Genomic DNA, 24,234 nt, shown 5'->3' with positions numbered 1-24,234 from the left:
AAATATAGTGGACGTGTACATTTTGGTCTCCACCGAAATACAGGTATAACAAATAAGTTCAGAACTAAGAACATTTTTTGTGAGCTCTGAAATTTGGTGGGGGTTGTTGGATTAAATGAGCTAGGCCCAATTTATTCCCAATAAATTCCATAGGCCCACAATTAATGTTAGGGGATTAATATCACTTAGAAATTAACGTGGAGGGATCTCAACTTAAATAGAATGTTATTGGAGAGCACATATTGAGCGGTTGAGGTGCTGGTGGGACTGCCACACGCCGAACCGGGCAAGGCGTGGCTGGCAGCAATTGCTCTCTCTCATTATGTTTTGCAATGAACGGGAATTGAATCAGAGTGGTTCCTATAACGGGTGAACGAATCAATCCCGATTTATTGTAAGAGGTCCCTTTTTTTTTACCTTGTGACCGTGTCTTCTTTTTCATCTATGGATATTCATTTTACTTAAGAATGCTTTTATTTTGGCTTCTACCCGCTTATCTTCGTCCGATCAAGGCTGAAACCAGATTGAACTGGTGCTGCCTACACTCTTCCAGTGACCTGCAGATTGGCAGCATTTAAGCAAAAGAAAACTAGACAGAAAAAACATAAATTTGTGTTTCTTTTCCTACCAGGGAACACTTGTAACTACACAGAGGAGCCTCCCGACTCCTGAGCAGTGAGCACACTGCGGACACATGTATGGTATTTCAATTTCTGTAGATGACGGTATAAATGAATAGCTCTGCAAAATCTGTTGATTCCTTCGTCGGGGTCGAGCTACACTATTCTGACAACGTGTTGTACATGAAGATCCAAGGTAAAAAAAATACAAGTAAAGGATCCTCAAAAAGGAGAGAAAAAGAAAAGGATTTTGAAAGGAAAATGTTGTATGTCGACAAAAGTGTCACCAATTGCCTACTGGTACCAGATAATCCTTCAGTGCATTCACCCTCTTCTTGCTCCTCAGTTTCCGAAATGCGGCTGACTCTATTTGCCGGATCCTCTCCCTGCTCACACCCATGGTGTTGCCAATCTCCTGCAGGGTTCTTATCCTACCATCTTCGAGCCCAAACCTAAGTGTCACCACTTGCCTCTCACGGGTGGTAAGAGTGTCCAGTGCCTTCTGTACGTCCCGTTTCATAGACAATCTGTTCAGCATCTCCTCGGCTGTCTCGGCGGTTGGATCAGCTGTGACTTCCTGAAAATGGAAGCAAGTTATCATCTGCGCTCTATAACAGAAAATAAAGTGTTATAGAAGTGGATTGTACCTGGTAAGTCATGTCTGTGCTACCAATTTTGCTATCAAGGGATACAGAATATTTTGGAAGGTTCACTGCTGCCTCGACTCGTTTGATCGGCATACCAGTGTCTGCAGCTATTTCTTCGTTAGTGGGTCGTCTTTTAAGCTTTCGACGAAGACGTTTAATGCACTCCTTCACACGATAGCTTGCTTCAACCATGTGAGCCTAGCAATAACAATAAACCAATCTGATGAACATTGGATGTGAAGAGTCATCTTTGCCAAAATATAAGAAATATCAGCCCCTTGAATATTTCAGTTTTGTGCAATCAAGCCAGTAAAGAGTACATTGTAAAGAGTACAAAAACTTGCTACAGTTCTCCCCAAAAATGTTTGAACATAATTTGTCATTATGTCTTATCCGAACTACAAATTTACATTGGCATGTATCTGTTATTAGCCATATAAGCAAAATGACCTAATAAGACATTTTAGACAATGAGAGCTAAGTGAATATAATTGTATAATTGAATGGCTCATACCAAAAAGTTCTGATTGAAAAGCAGAATAGTAGAGGAATCATATAATTAAAAGCCAGACTTTAGATGCTTGACAGAACAAACTTCTTATTGGTACTATTTGGCCAAATATCAGCATAAATACCATCCATATGAGTATTGGTTCTGAAAGCTATCCCATGGTATCTAGCTAAAGCTAAAGTTTAGCTGCTAAACCCAATCAAATGTACTGAGATTATCTCAATCAAAAGGCCTAGTTTATACGAATCATTGATAAGCACAAATAGTTCAAGCAAAGTCAAAACATATGTAATATGTAACAAATGCAAGTGTTTTTTCATGATATGAGAAATGGATGACAACACAAACTGTTAAAAATATTCCATCATGTCTCATATTGCAACAAACAACTGTCAGCAATGATTGATGCAATGGAATGAAATCTTAACAAACATTTTTGCACTGGTCACTGACTAGTAGGAACATTAAATTCATCATAAGTATTCGCACAAGATATGGAAATGCATTCACTCCACCATTGACCATTTTAGAACAAAATTGTACATACAATGTTGAGTAACATAATTTGCCGTCAGTTACTAGCTAACCAGGTTATGTGGAGGGCATAATGGGGCAGAAAAATAGAGCATCAAATGAATCATCAGTCAGGGAAAACAAAGGATGAGGGACCTACCGGCAAGCGAAATATCTGTGATTGCTCTGAGACAGATTTACGCATTGCTTGTTTGATCCACCAGTGAGAATATGTCGAGAACCTAAAACCCTTTGATGCATCAAATTTTTCAGCACCCCTTATAAGGCCCTGCATTCCTTCCTGTAATGAAGACCTAAAAATAAAATGTCGGTGCTAAATACAGCACTTCAGATGCTTTATTACTTATTAACCAGAAAAGGTACAAAGTACATGCATGTACCTGGATAAGATCATAAAGTTCCATTCCTGGACCTTCAAACTCTCTGGCAATAGATATTACAAGTCGCACATTGGATGTAACCATTCTATTCTTGCAATAAATACCATGATCTAAACGCTTCCGCAAAGTTCTCTCATCAACTCCAGCTGCTGTAGCCCACTGAGCGAAGGTCGGCTGGCCACCATTGTACTCTGCAAGCTCAGCTTGGATTGCTTCTAGCTTTAAGAGGTCCTAATCATATCCAACACAAGTATGCATAATTAACTCCAAAACTTACTCAATGGCAAGGTAACTATACTAAATAAAAGGAGCAACTGATTCTAGTGTATCGGTGAATAGTGGGTTCCAATATAAAATTTATGTTCAAGAGTTCACAGATTCCACCAGTGGCTTTAATGAACCTGTAAACTGTAGATCGAACACTATTGGAATATTCAAAACTTATGCAACGCAAGACACAAAAAAAACATTGCAAAGGCCATGCTATTGTAAGCTTGTATACAAATGAATATATTGACGAAGTCAAGGTTATGCCTCTTCTCATATAATAACAACTATCCAAGAAGATCACCAATTTCCATGTATTTTGTTAAGTTTCAACTCAGTCAGCCCATGTTGACATTATGAATCATAGCTGACTTAAACTGTCGAATGCAACCTAAACGTACAAATATTTCTCATCATCTTGGAGAAGCAAATTAATAACAGGATAAGGGTTCACCATCTTTGGCTCAAAACTGAAAGGCAAATTCAGAAATTGTTTGATTTTTTCTACATCTGCTTTGTGTTTGGCTTATTTCATATCCACCTTGATAGTGGTTATGTATAAATTGTAGCAGGACAGAACACATAAGCCTAACTTTTCAGCTGAGAGGATCGGATAGTGCACCCACACATGAATGAAATGAATGGATTAATATGTTCATTACTTATAATGTAGTAATCTCACCTGAATACCTTCCGAGAACTCAACCTCTTCCTTTGCTGTAAGAAGTCTGCGACCCGTCATCTTCCACAAGGAACCTAATGGATTTGTGCCAGAAGAGGCACCCTTTGACCGCTTCTTCTTTGAGGACGTTGCAGGTTTTGGGGAAGTACGGACTATGGTAGCAGCCTTTATTGCTGCCCTCGTTCTCCGAGCTCTTCTCTCAGTTTGACGAGCAGACTTCACAGCTATACTAGGGATGTCCTGTGTATCACCGTCTAGTTCAGCTTCATCACTCAAGATGCCATAAGACTCTATCTCCTCTGACAAAATGCCATCACTATATTTATCAAGAATGTTTGGTTTCATTTCCGTGCGAAGTATTTCATTTGCCAAGTAGTTGACCACAGCTTTTTTTGGTCTGGTGTTACGTTCATTTTTATTATTTTGTACCATACGAACAACTTCCTGTGCAGCTTCAGCAGCTGCTCTAGCAAGGGCAACTGCCTCTGCTGCAGCAGCTGTTACAACAGCCTCTTCATTTAGAAATACTTCTGATGCCAGGGCCGATTGAATTTTTTTCTGTAAACAGGTGGAAAAATTACAAAAAAGAAGAGTGAATATCACAGACGAAGAACTGCTAATTTTGCAAGTCCTCGAGTTAGGACATGGTTGTATTATTTAGCAATCAACTAATTCTACTGGTGATATGAGAAAGTGCCAATTTTACAAGGCCACAAATTAGAACCTGCATTGTTTGGGACCTAAGTATTGCTACTGGCGCCGTCGTAGTTGGCACCTTGTACATATAAAAGGAAAAATTATACCCACTCGAAGTGAAAAAAAAAATGAAATCAAATCTCTTTCCAAAAATTTCCACTTCACTAACTGTTCAACAAAGATTTCCATTAAGAATTATGTTGATGCAATAAAAGTATGGAATTTCCAGTAACAATTCACCAACGAAGCTCATGGTCATGTTCAATCATACCAAATTTTTATCAAACTTAGTGTAAAGTATGTAATGGTAAGCGTGTTCGATCTAATTTCACTCTTGAATGTTCCAAACCAACAACCTAATCCCACATCCGCCTACTGCCCAGCTCTCCACTAGCGCACTAAAAGCAAATGAACAAAAATAGCTTCGTCGCAGCTCAATTCCATGACCACCATCACCAGCAAAACGTATAGTCCCCAATCCGATACGATATCCCAATCAACCAACCGAGTGGAGGAGGCAAGTCACCTGGAGAGCCGGCGCGGAGGAGTCCGGGGCGGCGGCGTACGCGAGCCGCATCCCCCCGCCGGGAGCTTCTACGACGACGGGCGCCGCGGCGGAGGTGGTGGCGGTGACCGCGCAGTGGACGCGGAAGGGGCCCCCGCGGGAGAAGGAGCACCTCGACGACGAGGAAGGGGCCGAGGTGGACGAAGACGACGACGACGGTAAAGAAGAAGTAGAGTGGTGGTGGTGCGCGTGGGGGCAGGGCGCCCACTTGAAGTGCGGCGCGAGGCACGCCATTGGCGGCGGCGGCGGCGGTGGCGGGGAGGAGACCGGCCGCCGAATCACCTGGGGTCGGCGGCCTCCATCGCCGGAGACGGTGGTGGTAGTGGAGGTGGAGGTGGAGGCGAGGCGAGGCGACGGTGGAGATGGCGTTTGGGTTTGGCTCGGGTTGATCTGGATAAGGGAAGGAGGAGGAGGTCAGCTCGGCTAAAGCTGGGGGGATTCGTGGGCCGTTTGGGCCGGCCTGACTTTCTCCGTGGGATTTCAAATCGGGCCCATCCAAGATCTCATATGTGGGCCATTAGGACCGTTGGAAAACGGAAAAAGTACACCCAAGGTCCCTCAACTTGTTATTAAATTACAAAATCGTCCCTCCCCCAACCGTAAAACCAGATATACGGGGTCCCTTGGGTATACAAAACCGGTCACCCGAGATCCTTCAGTGATTTTGACCCCGGTTTTAGTCTACGTGGCAGTTGATTTAGCGTGGGACCCACGTGGACCCCACGTGTTAGCTGGGCACGTCATCACCCTCTCCCCTCTCCTTTTCTCCTCTCTCTCACTCTTCTCTTATCTTCTCTGGGCGACTGGGCGACAAGGCGAGCACCGCTGCGGAGGCGCCGCGTCGGCGGGCGAGACCGGTGCGGCGTCGGCGAGAGAGAGCGGTGGCGGAGAGGCGGCGCCGACGACTCCGCGCCGCTCGCCCTTGTCGTCGGCGGCGGCTCCGAGCGCGAGGGAGGAGGGCGCGGGCCTCGTCGTCGGCGTTGGCGGCGGGGGTGGCCTCTCCGGCGGCGGCGGTGGCGGGTAGGGGGCGGCTCCTCCGGCTGCGACGGCGCGGGAGAGGCTGGCGGCGAGGGCGTATGAGGAGGAAGGCGCCGTCTGCGGTTTCCTGCTGCTTCCCCTTCACCGTCGTCGAGCTCGTCGGCCTCGCCGGCACCGGCACGTCGGCGCGGCACAGGGGGCACGTCGTCCGCAGGCGAGCGCGCGCACCGTCTCCCCTTCCTCGACGGCGCGCAGGCACACCGCGCACTCCGCCGCCGCTGCCGCCGCCGCACTACCTCCGCGGCGGGACGGGAGCACGAAGCAGGGCAGCCGCGCAATGGCGGCGGAGTCGAGGTGCCTCGACGCCTACTGGCCTACTGGGTCGACGCGCCACGCGGCGCCCTCAACTTCGTCATCGAGCTCTTCGTCTCCGGCACGCTCCGTCAGTACAGGGAGAAGCACCGGCGGGTGAGCGTGGCGGCGGTGCGGCGCTGGTGCGCACAGATCCTCGACGGGCTCGCCTACCTCCACGCACACTCGCCGCCCACCATCCACCGCGACCTCAAGTGCGACAACATCTTCGTCAACGGCAACCAGAGGGAGGTCAAGATCGGCGACCTCGGCCTCGCTGCGTTCCGCCTCTCCGCCGCCGGCGGCGGCGGCGACCACACTCGCTGCGTCGGCACGCCGGAGTTCATGGCTCCCGAGGTGTACGAGGAGTCCTACGACGAGCTCGCCGACGTCTACTCCTTCGGCATGTGCGTCCTCGAGATGGTCACCCTCGATTACCCCTACAGCGAGTGCTCCAACCCCATCCAAATCTACAAGCGAGTCATCTCCGTACGATCTGATCAGTGATCACCATCTATTCGATTCTTGCAGAATTTCTCGTGAATTCTTGGACACGATTTGATCAAGAAAATGCTTGTTTATGATCAGGGGATCAAGCCTGCTGCGTTGTACAGGGTGAGCGACCCGGTGATGAGGCAATTCATCGAACGGTGCCTCGCCCCGACGGCGCGAGCTGCTCGACGACCCGTTCCTGCTGCCGCTCGAAGACGATGGCTTCTTCTCCGGCGACGGCGATGGCCATGGCAGTGTTGGCGTTGCCTACTACAATTTGATGTACAACTACCTGCACCAGCCTGCTTGCATCGACGATCACCATGCGAAGGGATCGACAAGGTTTGGGTGGGACGGACGAGACGGCGGCCCGCGGGGGGAGGACATGGCGGCGTGCCGGCGGGCGCCGCTGCCGCGGCCCTCCCTTTCTCCCGCGTCACCGCCGCCACCGCCACGTCGTCGGCCGTCGGATTTCCTCCCTCGTCTCGCCCGGCGACCTCCTCTCCACCCGCCGGGCGGCCACCATACCAGAGAGGATAAAAGTGAGAGAGAGATGAGGAAGGGAGAGAGGGGAAAGAGTGACGTGGCGTACTGACACGTGGGGCCCATGTGGATCCCATGCTGACTCAATCGCCACATCGGATAAAACCGGATTTAAAACCACCTAAGGATCTAAAGTGAATGGTTTTGTAAGTCAAGGGATATTATATATCTGGTTTTGAGGTTGGGGGACGATTTTTTAATTCGATGACAAGTTGAGGGACCTTGGGTGTACTTTTTCTTTGAAAAACTGTTCGGAGGATACGCAAAAAGACGTACTAGTTTAGCACATACGGAGTAATTAATTACTACTCTCTCCATCCAAAAAAAAGCCAACCTAGAATAGTCGGAGGTTGGTTTTTTTATGGATGGAGTATGTATTATTAGCTAAAAATACTTGAAAATAAATTAGTTTAATTTTTAAAGCAACTTTTTTTATAGAAAACTCTTTTAAAAAATACTCCGTTTAGCGGTTTGGGAAGCGTGCGCGTGGAAAACGAATAAGGAGAAGTTGGGAACTTACACAAAAAAAACACAACCAAACGTCGTCCCAAGAAAAAGCAAACAAGTTTTAATCATATCCTGAATAGTAAAACTCATATGTTTGCAACGTGCTTTCATAATAGTGTAGAGTTTTAAATATTTGTAAGTTTATTGTTGAGAAAATATTTATAAGTTTCAAGTACTTTCATAATACTGATATTTCAGTCAATCCTATCAAGTACTATTTAATAATGGATCTAGTACTATTTTATCTAGGTTCTTAACTTGCTCATGTACATATATATACTTACATCACCCATAAGCAACCACTAGTTGCAGGGCCAACACCGTTGTAAGTACAATACTAGTTTGGCATAGCTCTCTTATCTTTCTTACAGTCCAATTTCAAAGTGCAGCCTTGGAAATTCCATTCAACTGAAACTCCATGCAAGAAACTGTTTGTAACTTCTGGAAATGTACACTATACTATGTTAAGCCCCGTTGCATACTGATACTGGATTGTATTGGATGGGTTTATCTCTTCTCTCGCTCTGCCAACCTGATCAGCAGAATTAGAGGCAGCATTAAATAAAATGACAAGTAAATTAATATATTCACAGTCTGTTTAAGAAAGTTCATCAAAAGAAACAATGTAATTCTAACCTTTGAATCTGTATTCGTCAATGCTTTGTCCATCTCCTCAAAAACATCCTTTATTGTTGGACGCCCTACACTTGAATGCGCCACGCAGAGGACCGCAATTTTCAATATCAACACGAAATCTTCAATGTTAACCTCGTCTCTAACACGGGGGTCTATGAATTCGTCCAATGGTTTTTTCCCGCTCACCACATCCCTGGCCTTCATTTGGAAAAGTTGTGTGTGCACTTGAATCATAATCATTTGAAAGACGATGACTACAATAACTATCTTTAGAAAACAACGAGTTTTACATTTTTTATCTTTGAATTCTGGGTTGTCGGATTTTTTTTTTCTAGGGTTGCACTTAGTTGCATTACTTACATTTTTTTCCTCCATAGAATTTAGTTTTACTTCTTTTTGTTGTTTTAGGTGTTGCATATTCATAGCACAATCATATTTCCATTCTTTTAGATAATTATTCCAAAAACAATTTAAAATGTCTTAACATATATAGTCGGTTGAATTTTGAACATAAATGACACTAATATGAGAACAGATAGTGAGCATTACTCCTAAAATTCTAAGTGAAATCATAATTGCATACTTAGAGAGGTTGTTATAGATTGCGTAGCATCAAACATATGCTGGTTAGAAGTATCATTTTTTACCTTCTTTGTAAGGGAATCCCTGGCAACAGTGTCAAGTTCAATGACCTTCCTTCCTGACAGGAGCTGCAGTGCAACCACACCAAAGCTGTAGATGTCACTGGCACAAGTGAGCTTGGAATGTGTAATGTACTCTGGATCCATGTAGCCAATGGTCCCTCTCACATCTGTGAAAACTTTAGTCTCCTCCATTTGCAACATCTTCGCCAGCCCGAAATCAGATAACTTGGGCTCCATGCTCTCTGTCAGTAAGATGTTAGTGAGCTGCAAAACCAGAACAGGACACCAGTGGGTAATGGTTTGATCAAATTTATGGTTCACATTGCTAGAATCACAAAACCATTCAGTACTGTCCTCACCTTAATGTCTCTATGAACAATGCATCCATCAGGGTGTGTGTGAAGAAACCTCAAGACAGATGCACAATCCCTCAGAATCTTCACCCTTGCTGGCCAGGACAGCACAGAGTCACTCCCTGTCAATCAAGACAAAAGGATCATTCCAAACATAGCTGAACCTAAATTTTTTCCACTAAATTTGAAACCAAAAAAAGAACTGTCATCAGCTCTGCTCAAAGCTCAAAATAACTATTCTTACTTAGAAGGTTCTGAGCCAGGTTTCCATTGGCACAATACTCATACACAAGGTACTGGTCACCCCCATCATCACAGTAGCCAAAGAGGCAGACCAGATTGGGGTGCCTCACCTTGGAAAGGCCTTCCACCTCCCTCATGAAGGACCCGGACATGGCCGACTTGTGGATGTGCTTGATCGCAACAAGCTGACCACTCGGTAGCACTCCTTGGTATACCTGGCCTGCGCTACCGGAGCCAAGGCAGATCTTGCTGTTCGCGTAGTTTATCGCCTTCTCGATCTCGCCCTTGCTGAACTTGTACAGCCCTGACCACCTGTTGATCACCTCCCCATGAACCTTGTTGTCTTGGTGGATAATGAAAGTTAGTAGTTAGTAGATGATGTTGTGCAGGTTGATTTGTATCTGAAGTTTGTCAGAATTCATGTGTTGTAGGGGGGGTTATCGTTTATCAACCTTGAGAAGATCTTGTTGAGTCAATGGTCTCATCAGCTTTGCTCTTTTTGCTCATGTATCTCATGAGTGCAATGATAAGAGCAATCAGCATGACTGTGAAAACTATTACTACTGCAAATGTGCTACCTGAAAAAAAATACACAAATAATATTTATTTAGACTTTTGTTGGTGATGCATAATGAACTGTGCTGTGTTCGGAAAAGAACTGATGATCTTGGACTTACGTTTTATCTTGATGTATCCACCCTCTGCGATTGTCAAGAAATATGATTAGTTGGTGTATCCATTTGACATGTTATATACCATTGGTGTTAATTCTACTACCGTTATGCTCGTATAGTTACTCATTAATAAATACTTGTCGGTTTTGACTCTGAATTGTGCAACTTTGACCAACAATAATTTTTAAATAACCTATTATTTATCATTAGATTAAATTTAATCGAAAGAACTATAGTAATATCTTACCTTCGAATCTATTCACTTTGACATTGTTTGAAAATAATAGTCAAAGTTGTCAAGGGAGAGATCATGTTTAAATGATAATACCTTCGGTTTTTAATAGATGAAGCTATTGACTTTTTACACATGTTTCACTATTTAGGTTATTTAAAACTTTTGTGCAAAGTACCTATAATATGATAAACCAAGTCGCAATAAAATAAATAATGATAATGTTTTTTAATAAAATGAATGATCAAACATGTGTCAAAATGTTTACAACGTCATGTAATAAAATAAATAACCATAATGAGGGTATAAACTCAACGCGATTATTTCATCAATTAATTTGTTTGCTCCAGTCAAAAAAAAAAAAGGGGGTAAGTACGAACTGCATGCTCGTTTTCTTTTAGCAACAACGAAACTTTTGCATTTTAACACTAAGGTAGAAATATTGCATTATTTAGCAGCTATTCCGCCTATTCGGACGTTGAAGCTTGTACATATCTTTTTTTTTAAAAAAATATGTTTACAGCTTTTTTTTTCTTTTGCAGAAAGAGAAGTATTCAAGTGAATATGAACTGATCACCCCCAAGATAAAGACATTGAAGACGAACCTGCAACAAAATCTTGATCACCCTTGCAAAAACCAACTGAAGTTACCATAATCAAAGCCATCCATAAAAGCACCTTCTCCATCCTTCAGCTTCTTCAGTGTCCTCGAGCTGGAGTATGTCTCCCTTTTACCTGAGCTGTGTTGATCAAGACACAGTTGCAAATTAAAGGAACTCCGTGAAGCAACCCCAAGGAGCAATCTTATATGCGTTCCCATCCATAGTAACCATCGATCGCTGGATATTCTTCTGGACCTGATTATTAGTATAATGAGTTCTCAGCTTCTTATGCTGTGATCTTGGCGTATGTGGCATCGTGGATTGGTTGTTCGGTTTACATGTGGTTAATTAGAAAGAAGGGGATTATGCGCGAACCAGCGTGCCATGCTGTAGCTGTCTGGACCATAGTACACACCGATCTCTTATTTTGTTGGCAATTAATGACTTGTTTATTGATGAGAGAAAAAGGCAGAGACGCACTCCTTCCATAGTTAAAAAAAAAAAACCAATTATATACTTAATGTGATTACTATGAATCTAGACACCATCTGAACATCCTTGTGTCTAGATTATCGTACTAAGGTGTATCACATCTGATTTACAATGTTGGTTTATTTTGTGATAGAGGGAATAGTGCTGAAGATTTGTGCAGGTTTTGTGTTAGTTTAAGGTTGCAGCCCAGCGCAAGGTAGCTGGATGGAGACGTGCAATATCTTTCGTTTTCGTTTTGGATAGTTTCATTTTGAAGGGGCACAAAAGATGACAAATTATACGTTCCATTTTGGTACCTGTTTTATCTTATCAAGCATGGAAAAATAACTTGCATTACATAATTCTGCAATCATAATTGTTGGATCAAATTGGACGGTCACGATTTCCACCATGGCATCCGGGCAGGCATGCAATTGCTGGACATTCAAATGCATGATTTGAATGCATAACTTGCATTATAGCCATTTCCAAGCAATTTCACATTTCAATGGAAGCATGGAAATCAGGAAAAAATTCAGGCATGTACACGACGAATACAGAAAACGCTCCAAAAGAATACCTCAGGGTTGACAGTTAACAAAACAACCGTTCTAAATCCTACCCCATGTCAAGCAGAACCATTTGACCACGCCTAGTTTTGCTACTTATCCATTCTCACCCTTCTAGACCATCCAAAAACAAAATGTTCCATATCCTCTATGTTACTAGCACTACGAAATGACATAGACTGACCAAGCTAGGGACAACAATAATAAGCATACAAACCAGTAAACCAATCCTTCATGGCTATTAAGACGGTTTTAGCACCCTATCTCGTCATCAATTACCAGAGGGTGATATGCTGATCATCAAGCATTCTGGTTCTCGACGCGCTAATTACAGTATCTGCCACGCGCCTCCACTGCTGTCCGCGGTCAAAAGAGCTGAAGATAGCCTCTTGATGCGGCATACTCTGTTCCCACCTTTGTACATGGCATCACAGGGTTGCCCTTGCGAATTATCCATTGTACTTCCTTGGCACGTTGAATGAGCCAAATGTATCTGAGTCAGAAATAGTGAAATCATCACATCTCCATTTCTCTAGTTGCTGGTGGAGGCCCATCTCGCTTGTCTCACCCTCGTAGTCATCTTCATCAATGTTTGTAGGCTTCCACTGATCCACCAGGCTGGATAGTCGGTTCACACAGTGGCACATGTCTGGCCTCTGGTATGGTTCTCTTGCTGTGCAGTGGCGGGCAAGGTCGGCTACCTCCAGCAAACTCGTCCAACCTTCTGCACTGAGCTCCAGCGTGGGATCTACAAACTTCCTGAACTTCTCTTTATCAAGAATATTTCTTCGGAAGATTGTTACAAGATGTGTTTCATCATCAGGTAACGAATCATCAAGTACTTTCCTTCCCGTAATCATCTCCATTAGTATCACACCATATGCATACACATCAACTTTTGTAGTAACTTTTCCTGTAGCTGTAAAGATAAGATGGCATGTTAGTCATTACACCATCAAAGAATGAGACACATGGAAATGTGTACAATACACACAATCACACATAAAGGTTTGGTTTTCCATAGGCACATGTATATGCATTATAATCACCGCTAAAATGTTACTCAAAGATAGATAAAAAATCCAAATTAATAACCCATTCTTTATTAAATAAAGATGGAGTGATAATGTATGTGCTCACATATTTATGTGGAGATGCATTCAAACAAAGGAATTTAATGAATACACACTAAGCACTATGGCTTACAATGGCAATAGAATTCAGTAAATCTTTCGCAAATATTTATTGCGAAAAAAATCGTAGAATAAATTCAGAAGAACTTTTTCATTAACAAGCTCATCCTTTTGTATAAACAGAAAAAGAAATAACAGAGTAACTTAACTTAAAAGAAATAAATAAACAGAACATTTAGTTCATTGTAGCCCCAACTATGTAACATGACCACCTGTATTACCTACATTTTAGAGGATGGATAAACAAGTTTCAAATCCCAGTGGCTGTGAGTGAGTAGTTTAACAAATCACTTTGCCTGTTTAACTGTGGTTTTTCAGTTAAGTAGATAGCGGGGTCCACATTCATACAGACTGTATAAGTGATAGGTTCATATGACAAACAGTAAATTAGAATATTATGGATCATTGATGGCCAATTCTCTATGAAGATCAGAACCACTATCAAGTAGAGTGAAGAGATGGACTTTACAGCTTACACATTTTGGTAGTTGAGGGACAGATTAAACCAGTTTGGCAATTGAGAGATGAAAACTCAACTGAGTGAGTTAAGGAACAGAGAATTGATTTTTTTTCCTTTCTTTTATTTATGTACTACCTCTGTCCCAAAGTATAGCAATTTTTGAATGGATGAGACAACCTAGTACTAAGAATCTGTGCAGGCCCTTATCTAGATTCGTATTACTAGGATGTGTCCCATCCGTTCAAAAGTTGTTACATTTTGGGATGGAGGGAGTAGATCGGTAGATGCGGAATAATTAAGGATGGGACACATCCTTAATTAAGGATGAAAACTGAACTGAGTGAGTTAAGGAACAGAGAATTGATTTTTTTTCCTTTCTTTTATTTATGTACTACCTCTGTCCCAAAGTATAGCAATTTTTGAATGGATGAGACAACCTAGTACTAAGAATCTGTGCAGGCCCTTATCTAGATTCGTATTTCTAGGATGTGTCCCATCCGTTCAAAAGTTGTTACATTTTGGGATGGAGGGAGTAGATCGGTAGATGCGGAATAATTAAGGATGGACGAATGAACTTAGGGTTGAAATACGAAAAACTAAGCCAATTGGGAAACCAACTGAATTGTCACGAAACTTGCTCGGGAAAAAGGAAAATTTCCAGAACCAACTTATTAATCCCATGAGATCTTAGTGCTTTATTTCAGTCTTTTTTTTTCATCTGTCTCCAACTTACTCAAATTCAAACAGTCATCTGCATTTACTTCCAACATATAGATTAACTCCATGAGATCTTAGTATTTTGTTTCAGTCACTTTTTTTTCATTTGTCTCCAACTTACTCAAATTCAAATAGTCACCTATTTTTACTTTAAACAGATAGATCAATGCAAGAAAGGCCTGGGGGCCTTCCGGCTAGCACCACAAGGTGTGGGCTAGCCGACGCAAGTTCGAGCCTCACCGCTCTTAATAAATTTCGATATGAGAGCCCCTCCTCCCATATCCAGCATTTTTTTATAGATCAATGCAAAAACTTCTTGTAGCCTATAGAAATAGAATAACTCAACAAGGCCCAAGGACAAGCATCACACCAGCAGCAACAGTATGTGGTGTGCTCGAAGCTGATTTTTTAGTTGAAAACAAATAAATATTTGTTATCTGCTAGTTGCATTCAATATATTGTTTCGGACTTCCCATGTCAACCTATGCATATGCTCGTCTCACAACTAAACTCTCCCCTCCTACCTTGCAACATACCTTGTGCTAGTTCCCTAGCTGTTCACTCCCTTTTCATCCTTCTGCTACTCGTCTCCATCCCTACCACCTTTACCAGGCTAAGTTACCTCGACCGGCACATAAGGGAATATTCGTTGTATTCCCAGGAATGTATCACGGCTCTTCATATATACTAAACTACAACTATATTGATCACATGTCATGAGTTAAGTAGGACCCTTATTTTCTCTGAGCATATCAATTGATAATAGTTATTCTTTGTAAGTATATCAGCAACCAGAACTAATAATTTCTATGGAATGATTTATTGATGTCATAATTATGCTCAAGCATCTAGGAAGAAAAAACAACATGTGAACTGAGAAGCTCCAAATTTCACAATATCAAGATAATGCATTTCCTGTCCCTAGGAAAACATAACTTTTTTAGATAACAGAAGATATCTCCAGCCTCTGCATCATGGAGGTACACAGTCAAGGAATAACTGCTAATAGACATGATGCATGTGAAAACTTGAGTTGATAGAACAGTAGAATGAACAATACAAAAATGTGTCACCGCAAGGATAACTAGTGACCTAGTGTTTCCCCAACAAATACGACCAGCTATTAATGTAACCACTAGCTGTGGATTTGAGACATGTTTTAGAGTTTGGATAAAGAAAAAAGCAATAAAACCCCTAGTAAAGTGACAATTGAGCCTGTTTTCAACTCCAATTGTGATTTTTACCCCTACTTTCCCAACTTTGTGGTTTCGCCCTCATTTTTTTGAACTCTTCCCCCATTCCGTTAAGAGGACTTAACAGATTAAAATTATCTCCAGCAGAAACCTGGATAATTGGTTTGGGCAACGTTCATTGTCACAAGAGATTATGTGTCAACAAAGTAAGAAGTTCAATGTTCGAAGGATACACAAATATTAGCTGTTCAATTAAAGGATATAAACATGCCCCAATTGAAGAAAACCATTTATGAATAGTACTATTGATCTCTCCCCTCAGACTAAACAATCGGGTTACCCACTTACCCTTCCATATTTATTTCTCTCCTATTACATTGATGTACTCTTTAGTATAATGGATTGATAGTATGAACAAGGTAGTCAAACCTCTACTATGAAAAAAGCAACATACGGAGTGGTTATGAAATTTGCATTACTTTAAGAAGCATAACAAGGCTAGGATCTGCAAAGCACTATGGCATCCTTATAAAAAAAAAATGGTGCTCATGTATCCAAGAAACCAGTAGTGCTGTCCAGCTAACAGGAGTAAAAAGATGCAATATGGTTAACTTATCACCACCTACTCTGAAAAGTGACATCATAAAATAACTGCACATCCCACAGAAGCTCTTAGAATAAAGGAGAGGAAAGCTCTAGGTGTCTAAGATCTATATTTTGTTTCCTAGAATGTAAATGGCTAGATAATACAGCATTGTAGTACATCCAATACTTCACTGGACACTTCAGTCCTGCATAAGATACTTATATGTTCTAAGTCATAAACAAGATTTCACAAACAAGGCCAAAGGTAAAACTACTCACGTTAAAAGAACAAACTGAGGCCAATGCTAATACTCTGCCAAGACATTGCTTTGTGCAGTTCACAAGCGCAATGCTCCCATTACAATTAACCATGCATTATACCATGTACCAAAAAAACCATATGCTGGTCCATTATTCTAGGTGCGCCCAGAATTCCAAGTGCAGCATTTCAAAAGGATCTATGTAATAATTGATGCATATAAAACATTTCTATGTTCCTACTAATCGATGTTCTATTTCCTAATCGATAATCCCTATGCTATACTAACCTTGTATCCTAGTTTCTATAAGCCCAGCATCATTATTTTTATTAGGCAGAGAGATGGAGAGGAGAGAGAAGCAAGTTGTTTCTCTATAGAGAGAACTCTTTTGGGGATAGAAACAAAAAGAAACCTAGGCCAACACCAAATTCACTACACTAAGAGATTCCATGAAACAATTAATGCTATTAGCTCCTTCGACTTATGAAACTACTTAAACAAATCACACCTCACATATTTATAGGACTGAACCCATCCTATTTCAAAATAAATTTTGAATAAAGCCTACCAATCAGTAATTCTTCAAGGAACCCTTTGTAATGGCTGTTACTATCATTGTTCCTGGGTGATATGAAATCCTATAGAAATGGCCAAGTCATTTCTAATTGGAAATGCCCTATGGGTCCTCCTAGGAAGTGTCAGAGTGCAACACAATTGTGCTCGTCCTTGAATTATGATACTAGTGAATATGCAAAGCTGAAAATTTGTTCCAAGACAAATGTAATCAAACTGCAATCACTCCAAAAAAAAAAACAGATTGTAACAGAGGAGAAAAGTGTGCAAAAAGAAACTACAGACTGGTAATTTAGAATAAAAAAATTAACAGCAGAGAGAAGTACACTTACTAGCATATTCAGGCGCGAGGTACCCAAATGTCCCGGCAATTCTTGTCATCAATGACTTATCTGTATCTTTGGCAAGCTTGACCAACCCAAAGTCCGAAACCTTAGCTCTCAAATCTTGATCTAACAATATATTGGAGGGCTTAAGATCTCTATGGATGAAAGTTTCCTGTGCCAAGCCATGCAAATATTCTATCCCCCTAGCAACATCCAAAGCTATTGTCATTCTCTGCGTCCATGTAAGAGGGATAAACCCACTCTGCTGAAGATCACAGAGATGCTCACGTAATGTTCCACCAGACATGTACTCATAGACCAAGAGTCTCTCATTGCCATGGGTGCAGTAACCAAGTAGTGCAACCAAGTGCCGGTGTCTTACTTTCCTAAGAACATCAATTTCAGCCAGGAATTCTTCCTGCCCTTTAGTCCCCATGGTACCACTGTCGCACCTCTTCACAGCTACCAGCTTTCCATTGAGGTTGCCCTTGAAAACCACACCAAACCCCCCTCTACCTAAGATGCAGTCCTCACTGAAGTTGTTTGTGGCTTTTAGCAGCACTTCTACTGACAACTGCATTCCATGGGACTCAAACAGCTCAGAAATGTTTGAGCTGTTAGCAGCGCTCACATGGCTGTAAAGCTCAGTTGGGAATGCACTGCTTCCATTGCTAATGCCATTTGCTCCAACCACCTGAATCTTCATCATCTCAGATTCAGCAGGAGAGGTTTTGGTTGACACAGGCCTGAACTTTTCTACATTCTTCTTCTTTCGATGATGCACCAAAAGCGCAATGCAAGCAAAAAGAATAATCACAGCTACAATAATTCCAATAATCATTCCAGTATTTGGCTTTGACTTTCCTCCACCTGCAGAATCTGACGATGAAGAGTCACCATCAGAACCACCTCCCCCTCCACTGCTACCACTTGATTGCCCGAACAGGTTTCCTTGAGCAAGCACATTAACTGATGGCTTAAACTTGGGCACTTCGCCAGTGAGTCTGTTATTTGCGACATTAAGAACTGTAAGGCTCGGCAATGTAGTCAAAACATCCGGTATCACCCCTGTGAGGTTATTGTTCGAAAGATCCAGCCTCGCGAGCCTAGTCAGGTTTGCCAAAGCAGGCGATATCCTACCTGATAAGTTCTTACGAGACAAGTTGATCATGGACACATCCGACGAAGTGCAAACGATTCCGACCCAGGCTGGACTGCATGGATCATTCCCTTTCCACGTCTTGGCGAGCTCATACGGGTAACCAAACCCTTCAGCCACCTGAAGAAGAGTGGTTGTCAGTGGAGAACATGGACCAGGTGTATTAAGACAAAACCCATTCCCGCTATCCTCATCTTGCCCGGGGATCGCAGCAAACGCTGGCTTCGGCCCCTGAAAATTATTGTTGGACAGTGAAACATTCTTCAAGCTCATTAACCCTGTCAGCGAGGGCGGCACCACACCAGTGAGCATATTGTCCCTGACATTGAACGCTTCCAGCTGCGTGCCGTTCAAATCCGGGATCGGGCCGGTGAACTTGTTGGACTGAATCCACAGCAGCTTGAGGCTCTTCATCGAGGCGATGACATCGATTGGGCCCGATAGCTTGTCATCCGACCTCTGGTTGTTGAGCTGCAGGCTCTCCATGGCAATGAGCGAGGACAACTCGGGCGGCAGCCCGCCGGTGAGGTTGTTGTAGGAGAGGCGGAGGTTCCTGAGCGAAACGAGGGTGGCGAGCACGGCAGGGAAGGGCCCCGAGATGGAGGCGTTGGAGGCGGAGAAGGTGTCGAGGGAGGAGCAGTTGGCGATGGCGTCGGGGACGGGCCATGGCGGGAGGGGGAGGTTCTCCATGGTGAGATACTGCAGTGAGGTGAGGCCGTGGAGGAAGTCGGGGGGGAGGGAGGTGAAGGCGTTGCCGTCGAGGGCGAGGCGGGCGAGGGAGCCCATCCTGGCGAGGGAAGGGACGGCGCCGGTGAGCGCGTTCCCCTGGAGCTGCAGCGCGGTGAGCGAGGTGAGGGAGGAGAGCGAGTCCGGGAGCGTGCCGGAGAGCCCCCTGTCGGCGAGGTTGAGCTCCGTCACCTTCCCCGCCCCGCCCCGCTCGCAGGTGACGCCCTCGAAGCCGCACACGTTGTCGCCATCCCACCCTAGGGCCGGGACCGACCTGGCCAGGTCGTGGATGGCTTCCGCGTCGGTCGCCGACTCGGCGACGCCGGCGGCGGCGGCGAGGAGGAGGAGGAGGAAGGGGAGGAGGGGGAGGCGGCGGGCGTCCCTCCCCATGGCGGGCGGGGAATGCGGCGGCTTCCCGGCGGGCGGAGGCGGTGGGGGATTCGGGGCGGAGAGAGAGAGAGAGAGAGCGAGAGAGAGAGGGAGAGGGTATTTTTGGGGAGGAGGAAGGGTTGGCTTGGCTGCTCCCGTTTCTCTCTCCTCCGCTTGCGTGTTTTTTTTTTTTTCTTCTGTTCGATTTCTCTCTCGTCTCTCCGGGTTGCAGTTCTTGTGAGCTCGTCGCTCGCTCGCATGGCAAGTGTGGGGCTGTGGGCTGGCGTTGGGGGGTGGGGCCCGGCGGCTGCTGCACTCTGGACTCCGGTTGCTTTCCATCACCATGTGGCACAGCTGTTCTTTTTATCTTTTTTTTTTCCTTTTCTTCCTTGAAATTAAGGTGTTTTTTTTTTTCATCTTCGTTTATTTATTATTCCTCCCTAAAATTAAGGTGTTTTTCTTTTATGTTTTCATCTTTGGAAATACCATTTGTAAGTGCGAGTGTGCTGCGTGTTATGTAAAGGATTTTTTTTAGAGTTTGGAATTTCTGTTTTATTTGGGTGAAACTTACTAAAAATAGATTCATTCAAGTCGTAAATATTTGACATGATCAAACGTTTAAAATTCTGGAGATCAGTTTTATTTACAAAGAATTTATAAAATTTGTACTTTTCGAGGCAAAGCTATGTATACCATTTAGTTTGTTTTGCTTTTAAGCATTTGAAAAAAATGGTCAGAATTTTAGATGTTTGACTAAATCATGTACTCCCTCCGTCCCATAATATAAGGGATTTTGAGTTTTTGTTTGCACTTTTTATCACTCGTCTTATTAAAAAAAATTTGGAATTATTTTTTTTGACTTGCTTTATTATCCAAAGTACTTTAAGCATAACTTTTTGGAATTAGTTTGGAATTAGTTTTTGTTTGCACAAATTTTTTGAATAAGACGAGTGGTCAAACAGTGCAAGCAAAAAAAATCAAAATCCCTTATATTATAGGACGGAGGGAGTACTAAATATCAGATATTTGTGTTTTACAACGAGATGGAGCACTTCTCATGAAATACATTTAGAAATTAAATATAAACAATTTATATTTACCTTGGAAATTTATTTACTCAACGGAATGTTTACAATATGGCAGTGTTTAGTTCACCACCAACTACCCCAAACTTTCAACTTTCCATCACATCACATCCAAAACTTTCCTACACACATAAACTTTCAACTTTCCTCAAACTTTCAATTTTTTTCAGGAACTAAATACACCCTATGTTATCGACGCAAGTCTGGTAGGCAGGGGTATGATTTGTGATTTGTAAGGCGTGTTCTGCAAATTCTAAATTTACATGGTTTTTTCCCCTCAAACTTCGCTCCAACTTCCAAACAGACATTTATTTCTTTTTTAAGAAACACAGTGCAAACATTTCCCATGCTTTCATACTACTCTAGAAATGTCCATTCTCAGTGGTCCAAAACGGAACGGTTGCCATATGGGTTGGTTGACTGGGAAATTACTCCTACGCTTGCGTTCCTATTTGTGCGGCGGCACGCAGAACAGTACTCCCATTTAATGAGCAAAATTTGATGAGAATTTATTACATTCACCGCACTAACAAGATGTCAGTAGCTGTACGTTCTTCATGGGCAAGAAACCGGAAGTACCCTTACATTCCCACACCGTGTGGGCACATGGGAGTGCAATAAATATATTTGTCGCTCCACTTTACAGAAACCTCATTTTCCCAGCTCATATAAAATTGAAAAAAAAGTACTATATGGAGAGAAGTTTTGGGAAAGTTGGTGGTTTGGAAAAAAGTTAAAAGTTTATGTGAGTAGGAAAATTTTGAATGTGATGCGATGTAATGGAAAGTTGAGAGTTTGAGGGAAGTTTGGTGTGAACTAAACAGAGCCATAGAAGCATTGTGAAATATTGTGCATTATTCGTGTATGGCTCTCGTGTTGTCCTCTCTGCCATCCTCCCTTCTCCTTTTTCCCCGTCTTGCTGTCACCAGACAAACGTGCGGGGGGCTACACCGGGCCAAATCACGGCAACGCACTGCGGCAAACCACAATGGATAACCGGTGGTCACAGCAGCCCATACCGGCGACGGCTAGTCACAATGCTGAGCGCCAGCCGCTCGCACCAATAGCATGGCGGGCTGACTGAAGTCAGACCGTCCAAGCTAGCTAATTGTACCCCTCCTCTTCTTCTTCTCCTTTAAAAATATGAGAGTAGAATATGAGAAGAAACAGTTGAGAGAGAGGGGGGTTTTCCTGAAAACCCAAAAGGTTTCTAAAAATGGAAGCTGATATAGTGTGCGCACGATGTTGCCAGCTGGCCAACGGGTGTATGCAAGCAAAGCAAAAACAGAAAGATCGACGTCCCTGCATGGTATGATTGGTATCCGACTATCCGTGACAGCGATGCGGGTGTGACTTGCTGACGTGGAATCTTGGACTTGTGCTGGACATGGTTGGTACGTAGGTGCACACCTAGCTGTACGGTGCTTGCACACAGGATTGTGTTTTTCAATTCAAAATTGCTATGCATATGACCTAAATCTCATGTACGGCTGAATTTAATTAATGGTATAAATAGTCGCGATGCATATAAAGATGTTTTTCTTTAATTGACATATAGTTGTATTTATAATTGTATCTGAGTTATACAACTGGATTTCACATATAGCCGTAATCTTTTAAATTTTAACATGTAGAGAGATTTTCTTTCCCTTCCTTTTGAAAGGACGATAGGCAAGGGTTTCTACCTAACATGCTGAAACGGAGATACTAATCATACTAATCTTTCCAATTAATGCTCAGGTAGTTGCAGTGGTACAAAAAATGGCCATGTGCTTCGAGATTTTGCCATACTAGTAATAGTGGAGGAATGAAAGCATCTGGATTATTGTTGGTTTCTGTGGCGCCATTAACGTTTAAGAATTAGTTTAGATGTTTTGAGAATATCATTAAAAAAAGAGGATGTTTCTGAGAATATAGTTGTTTCTCAGAAAATTATAATTTAAGTTAATTTGGATTAATTCTGTTAGAATTAAGATTTCTTTCAAAAGGAATTAAGAAGCAACGTACAAGTCCAAAGAAGCTGATCTGTCCAAGTACTTATCCAAGCACGTGTAGATTCTACTAACGTAATTAATTCAAGGGTTAGATTGTTCACGTAATCAATTCAAGGGTTAGATTTTTCCTACTGATCGGGGACGTACGTACTGGGATTAGGAGGAATAGCGTTGAAAGTGATGGACATGTGAGCTGCAACCATCAGTCCAGCACAGAAATGGTTTGTCGTGCAACACAGTTTTCTTCTGTTCACATCGGATAAAACTTTTCTCACCCGGTGAACTGGAGTATAAACAGGGTAGTTCCGCAGACTCTAAATAATAACTTTCTCGTTCTTTATTACACTACTGGAGAAATGATCTTTACTCGGTCGGCTGATTTTCACAATAGTCCCGGATCTAGTAAAAACCGGGACTAAAAATTATTTTTAGTCCCGGTTATAAAAATTTTGATCTTTAGTCTAGTAAAAACCGGGACTAAAAATTGTTTTTAGTCCCGGTTATAAAAATTTTGATCTTTAGTCCCGGTTTATACCCTCTCAGAGCCATGTCAGAGGACCGAGGATCTTTAGTCCGGTTGATATTACCAACCGGAACCAAAGATTATCACTTTAGTCAATCTTTAGTCCCGGTTGTTAATAACAATCGGGAGTAAAGATCATTTAGATCTTTAGTCCCTGTTGGTACTACAAACCGGGACCAGTTGAAGTTACTAACCGGGAGCAAATATTTTTCTCCCATATCTGATCGGTTAAGTCCCAGACTAAATATTTAGAGATAAGATCATCTCTCTCCAACTCCCCACAGATCCAAGCCTCCTCCTCCCCTCTCCTCTCCTCCCCCATTCTCCCCTTCCTCCTCCTCCCCTCTACTCCCCTCCTCCCCTCCCATCCGGAGGCCGGTAGGCGGGCGGCGGCGGCGGGCGGCGGCTGGTAGGCCAGCGGCGGCCGTGCCGAGCGGCGGTATGTGGCCGGGGGGCCGCGCGCGGCGGCGAGCGGCTTTTTTTTTAATAATATGTGATTATTGAGATGTATAATTTTGTGATTCATTGAACATTTGCATGGATTTGAGATGTATAATCTGTGATGTATTTGATTTGTTTTGTATTTTTTAGGATTTGTGATATATTTGATTTGTGTGTATGAGTAACTTAGGTTTGTGATGTGGAGTTGGGATGTTATTTGATTTGGGGATTTGGGGTTTGATTTGGGGATGTGCATGCCACTCGATTCGGGAGAAAATAAAAAAGAAAAAAAAAGAAAAAGGGACCATCTGGACTGCCCGCTACCCTATGTTTAGTCCCGCTTGATAACAACAACCGGGACTAAAGATCCCTCCTTTTTACTCCCGGTTGTTGTTATCAACCTGATTTTTAGTCCCGGTTATTTCAATCGGGA

General features: G+C 42.9%; 4 protein-coding genes across 5 annotated transcripts; 1 reads left to right on the top strand and 3 right to left on the bottom strand.

Annotated features, from left to right (window-relative positions):
* Nucleotides 1–701: 701 nt before the first annotated feature.
* LOC127755543 (RNA polymerase sigma factor sigB) lies at nucleotides 702–5,291 on the bottom strand. 2 transcript variants are annotated; one of them, XM_052281218.1, is made up of 6 exons: nucleotides 4,864–5,291; nucleotides 3,642–4,199; nucleotides 2,693–2,923; nucleotides 2,452–2,592; nucleotides 1,268–1,465; nucleotides 702–1,197 (listed from the first exon to the last, which is right to left on the bottom strand). In XM_052281218.1, exons 1-6 carry the CDS (start codon nucleotides 5,134–5,136, stop codon nucleotides 904–906), a joined length of 1,695 nt encoding a protein of 564 aa, XP_052137178.1. In that variant the 5' UTR covers nucleotides 5,137–5,291; the 3' UTR covers nucleotides 702–903. The 2 variants fall into 2 exon arrangements, with proteins under 2 accessions (XP_052137178.1, XP_052137179.1); XM_052281219.1 differs by having other exon boundaries at nucleotides 3,642–3,881.
* A 691-nt stretch (nucleotides 5,292–5,982) lies between these two features.
* On the top strand, nucleotides 5,983–7,572 carry LOC127755697 (uncharacterized; the record flags this gene model as incomplete). Its single annotated transcript, XM_052281373.1, has 2 exons — nucleotides 5,983–6,720; nucleotides 6,820–7,572. Coding segments are annotated over 2 exons (1,182 nt in total), but the record flags the coding sequence as incomplete, so codon positions are not given.
* A 279-nt stretch (nucleotides 7,573–7,851) lies between these two features.
* LOC127754044 (probable serine/threonine-protein kinase PBL28) lies at nucleotides 7,852–11,242 on the bottom strand. The gene is made up of 8 exons (XM_052279496.1): nucleotides 11,161–11,242; nucleotides 10,327–10,350; nucleotides 10,102–10,227; nucleotides 9,651–9,992; nucleotides 9,413–9,528; nucleotides 9,057–9,317; nucleotides 8,410–8,607; nucleotides 7,852–8,305 (listed from the first exon to the last, which is right to left on the bottom strand). The coding sequence occupies exons 1-8, from the start codon at nucleotides 11,240–11,242 to the stop codon at nucleotides 8,228–8,230; spliced, it is 1,227 nt and encodes a 408-aa protein (XP_052135456.1). The 3' UTR covers nucleotides 7,852–8,227.
* Nucleotides 11,243–12,075: 833 nt separating this feature from the next.
* Nucleotides 12,076–19,956, bottom strand: LOC127754575 (receptor protein kinase TMK1-like). The gene is made up of 2 exons (XM_052280151.1): nucleotides 17,511–19,956; nucleotides 12,076–13,116 (listed from the first exon to the last, which is right to left on the bottom strand). The coding sequence occupies exons 1-2, from the start codon at nucleotides 19,777–19,779 to the stop codon at nucleotides 12,647–12,649; spliced, it is 2,739 nt and encodes a 912-aa protein (XP_052136111.1). The 5' UTR covers nucleotides 19,780–19,956; the 3' UTR covers nucleotides 12,076–12,646.
* Between the last annotated feature and the right edge of the window lie 4,278 nt (nucleotides 19,957–24,234).

This window comes from Oryza glaberrima, chromosome 11 (assembly GCF_000147395.1).
Source record: "Oryza glaberrima chromosome 11, OglaRS2, whole genome shotgun sequence".
NCBI lineage: Eukaryota > Viridiplantae > Streptophyta > Magnoliopsida > Poales > Poaceae > Oryza > Oryza glaberrima.
Note: the sequence above shows the minus strand (reverse complement) of the source record. Positions and strands in the feature narration are given on the sequence as shown.